This window comes from Muntiacus reevesi, chromosome 15 (assembly GCF_963930625.1).
Source record: "Muntiacus reevesi chromosome 15, mMunRee1.1, whole genome shotgun sequence".
Taxonomy (NCBI): Eukaryota; Metazoa; Chordata; class Mammalia; order Artiodactyla; family Cervidae; genus Muntiacus; species Muntiacus reevesi.
This window is the reverse complement of record NC_089263.1, coordinates 18,495,920-18,500,222: the sequence shown is the minus strand read 5'-3', so window position 1 is coordinate 18,500,222 and position 4,303 is coordinate 18,495,920. Positions and strand designations below refer to the sequence as shown.

Genomic DNA, 4,303 nt, shown 5'->3' with positions numbered 1-4,303 from the left:
ACAGCACAGTCAGCTCTGACAGTCATCTTCAAATTGGTCATCGGTGGTTTGACTAGCATCATCTTGATTATTTTAAGTACAGTTAATCTTCAGTTCTAGGGTTGGTTTGTTTGAGGCCAGTTCTCAAAACTGGTAGCTTATGTCATGGCTACAGTCTGATCATCATGTAGTTGACTTCTTCCACCGGGTGGGGGTTCCAGTATCTATAAGACAGCTCATAGAATATGGCTCAGAATATTATCTATAGCCCTCAAGGATGAACTAAAGATCCTTGACTACGCTTAATGAGTTCATTATTATTAGTAGTAGTATTTGATCTCCTTTGTCTGTTTTCCTTTGTTTCTGCATGTTCTCATTTCTCTGATTAAACTTTCTTTAACTAAAGTTTTACATAGACAGAGGTCACGAAAGGAAGGACCATAGAGTCCTGCTCTGTTTCACTACTTTCCGTGTCATCTTGTCCCCACGGCCTTGCTCTCACCCCATGGCTCCTCCCTGTTCACCCTTGAAGCTGCCCTCCTCCAGGTGGGACTGTGTCCCTTCAGATGGCAGCTCCTTCTAGTGATGCTGCAGGGAGGACAGGTTGGCACATATGTGCCTTCAGGTTGCTGTGGAAGGAGGCCGTGGCCCTACAGCTGTGTCCTGGGTCCCAGAGCCCCGAGCTTTGGTCCTGGGCTCCCATCCATGGGCCTTGTTGATATATGGGCTGTACAGCAAAGCATTCAAATCCACACATTTGGCATCTGGGGCTCCCACATCCTGCTCATGCCACCTTAGGGAAAGCACTTAATTCTCTGAGCCTTAGTTTTGTCATGTGTAAAATGGGGTTAGCAGTATAATCCTCAATCCCTTTTCTGAAACTCTTGGGTTCAGATATAATTCAAAATTTAGTTTTTTCAGCTTCAGGTATGTGACATGGTACATCTTCTCTATACGACATGACACCCCACTGGGGTCTGAAAGGACCTTGTAATTAAACACTTCTGCAACTGAATTTTTGAACATTCACATTAAGTGAAATAAATAGAGATCACAAATTATCTCATGTCTGTTTAGGTTAAATTTTGTTACCAAATTTTTTTTTAATTTGTTTTCAATTTTTTTTTCTTGTGCATTTTTTTCATTTATTTTTATTAGTTGGAGGGTAATTGCTTTATAATATTGTAGTGGGTTTTGTCATACATTGACATGAATCAGCCATGGATGCCCATCAGCAGACGAATGGATAAGGAAGCTGTTTTCAATTTTGACAGACCTGAATGGTTGGGGTTAGAGATAAGGGCCATCCTATCCTGTGTCTCCATAGATAATGGCCCACAGCTCAGAGAGATCCATGATGTTCTTGGTTTGAGGCCAGACCCAACCCAGCTGTGAAGTTTGGGATAAGACAAGCCTCCTGACAAGGCCAAGGGTGATGGGTGGGAACAACCATTCTGGAGCGGCTGTGCTGTTACCTGAGTGTCTGGGCCACTGGTTCTAACTCCACGGATCCTGAGCCTCAGCTGTCACAGGGCCCTGAGTCTTTTTCAGGTGTCTGGCTTAATCCACCTCCAGAACTGGACCTTTCTCTGGCGGGTCCTCAGTGAAGATCACTGCCGTACTGGAGACCAGGACTTGCCTGACCATCACAGCACCATGTCCACTGGGGTCACATACCCAAACATGGAAGACAGGAATACAGTGTGCTGCTTTCTCCGCCTGCCACAGCTCTTCTCTACCTGTGTGGCCTTCTCCCTAGTAGCCGACATGGGCATTTGGAGAGGGAGCATAGGTAATTGGTCCATGTCAATTTGGTGCTTCTGTTTTGCTGTGACACTCATGATAGTCACAGTCGAGTATTTTGATTTCGAATCACGCTTTCCCTTCTTCTGGTACAACCTCCCCATCACCTATGCCTGCTACGCCATCCTCCTCTGCCTCTTGACTTCCATTATCTACTCCATCACCTACGTCCGGTTCCTGCCTGATGGACCTCTCCGGGACCGGGCCATGGCGGCCAGTGTACTCTCCTGTGTCGCTTCTGTACTTTATGGCATAGATGTGACCTTTGTGTGGAACTACTATGGGTTCGAAGAGATCACCTGCTATGTGCACACATTACCAGGCCTGCTGAAGGTGCTGGAGACCTTTGTGGCCTGTGTCATCTTTGCCTTCCTCAGCAACACCTCCCTGTACCTGCACCAGCCGGCCCTGGAGTGGTGCGTGGCCGTGTACTCCATCTGCTTCATCTGGGCAGCACTAGCTATGCTGCTAAAACTGGGTGACTGGGAGAACATACTGCCTGTCCCCTTCCCCATTTTTCAGTTGGGGCTAATCTTGCTCTCCGTCATCCTCTACATCAGCGCTCTGGTCCTCTGGCCACTCTACCAATTCTATGAGGAATTCGGCGGGCAGCCGCAGTGGTCCAGTGATATCAGTTGTATCTATGACCTCATGTGCGCTTGGATCCAGCAACTGGCTGTGGCCATCCTGACAGCCATTAACCTATTGATTTATGTGGCTGACTTGATGTACTGGGCCTGCCAGGTTTCCATAGGGACTGAGGACCAGCCCAGGAACTTCTGATCCCCTCTGGTCACAGGAGGTCTCCTCATTGAGCTCTCCTGTCCTCTGATGTCCTCAATGCACGTGAACTTGAGCAAACTCTGGGAGATGGTGAGGGACAGGGAAGCCCGGCTTGCTGCAGTCCATGGGGTCGCAGAGAGTCAGACATGACTCAGCAAGTGAACAACAGCGATGTCCTCTGATGTCCTCTTCCTGGCTCCCTCTCTCCCTCCTCACATCTTTCCCCACTCATCTCTCTCTCTTTTCTGTTTCCTCCCCTCCTTCTCCTCTGTCTCCTTCCTATTTTGTTGGGTTGCCCGCATTCTGTTTTGCCTCCTTTTTGCTCTCATCTTTTCTACATTTTCTGATTTTTTGTCCCTTTTCTGGTCATCCTTGGTTTTCTTGTCCCCCGTGTCCTGACTACCCCTCCCCATTCTCCTTCTGATCCATCAGGATTTGAGACTCCTTCCTTCTCTGCCCACCGCCCCCTCCCACCTCCTAAGGTGCTGACACCACAACACACAGCCCTCTGTGCAGCTGTTCATACCCTGGGCCTCCGGAGGGGCCTCATTGCCAAAGCAAGTCTGTTCACCTGGGGGTGCCTTAGTTGGTGTGTATGTGGGGAGAATTAGGGGGTGGGTTGGGAGGGGTTGGTGGCTGGAGGTATGTAGATAGAATTTGGCCTCCTTTCTCCCAGTGGAGAGGGGTGTACAGTGTATCTCCCCTTTAAGTCACACAAAAATCTCTGGAGGTCAGTAATTCCCAGTGGGCAGGACCCTGGATCCCTGGGTCCCATCTTGTGTTCAGCCCCACCTGAAATTGGCTCCGGAATTTTTCCAGGCTTACTAGATATTCGCTGCATAGAGGTCATCTTAACAGAAGTTGGGGTACATTTTATCCCAACTACTTTCTGGGAAAATAAAAAAGGAGCTGGTAAAAAAATCACAAGGTCTTGAAGACATCCGTCTGCAGTATTTGTGGGGGGCAGCGATGTGGCCCTCCTGCCTCAGTGATCAAAGCAGCAGGTCCTGCCTCTGCAGGGAGCCATATCCTGGAGTTGACAGACTAGTAAGACGTGGTCCAGTGGAGATGGCTACTCTTACCAGAACTAGATGAGTCATAGCTCTTAAGTGGTCTATCAGTGAAATCTTTACCTGACCTGGGAATGAGCATTCCTACCAACCTGGGACAAATTGGTTAAAGATGTATCTGAAAACTTGGTTGAAATTAAGGTGGAAATAGAGGGGACTGTGTAATAAAGAATGCTGTCTACCACCCAGTTCTACAAGAATCTAGGCATCAGCTACTGCAGTCACTGATCTACAATCCACCCTGAAAGGAATTGAGGGTGAAGATCAGGATAAGGCACTTTGTACTCTGGGAAAACTGGAAGAACTGGCCCTCAAAGAGATATTTTCAGGAGAAACTTTTATGGATCTAGTTTCTTGCACCTTCTCATGCTCTTGCAGAAAAGTGCTAAAACTGTTAAATAAGATGCCTGTTCCTCAGGAAGACTGTTTATTATTCTGAGGTTGACTTGAATAAAATTTCCCATTTCTTTCTTAGACTGTTGATTAATTTTTCATTGACAAAATCAAGTATGCATTGATGTCTACCAGTCTGGGTAAAGAATCTCATATTCTTCTATTTTCCTAAATCAAACTGAACACAACACTGGGAGCTCACTTCTAATAGGATGGAGATGCCTCTGTGCTTTAGTAAAAGAATTGTCGGGGCAGGCTCACCCGAGGGGCTCACT

The 4,303-nt window shown here is 47.4% G+C and overlaps 1 protein-coding gene across 2 annotated transcripts; it reads left to right on the top strand.

The window, feature by feature from the left end:
* The first annotated feature begins 457 nt into the window (after positions 1-457).
* LOC136147389 (myeloid-associated differentiation marker-like) lies at positions 458-2,565 on the top strand. 2 transcript variants are annotated; one of them, XM_065906780.1, is made up of 2 exons: positions 458-488; positions 1,688-2,565. In XM_065906780.1, the coding sequence occupies exons 1-2, from the start codon at positions 485-487 to the stop codon at positions 2,563-2,565; spliced, it is 882 nt and encodes a 293-aa protein (XP_065762852.1). In that variant the 5' UTR covers positions 458-484. The 2 variants fall into 2 exon arrangements, with proteins under 2 accessions (XP_065762852.1, XP_065762853.1); XM_065906781.1 differs by lacking the exon at positions 458-488 and having other exon boundaries at positions 1,672-2,565.
* Positions 2,566-4,303: the final 1,738 nt, after the last annotated feature.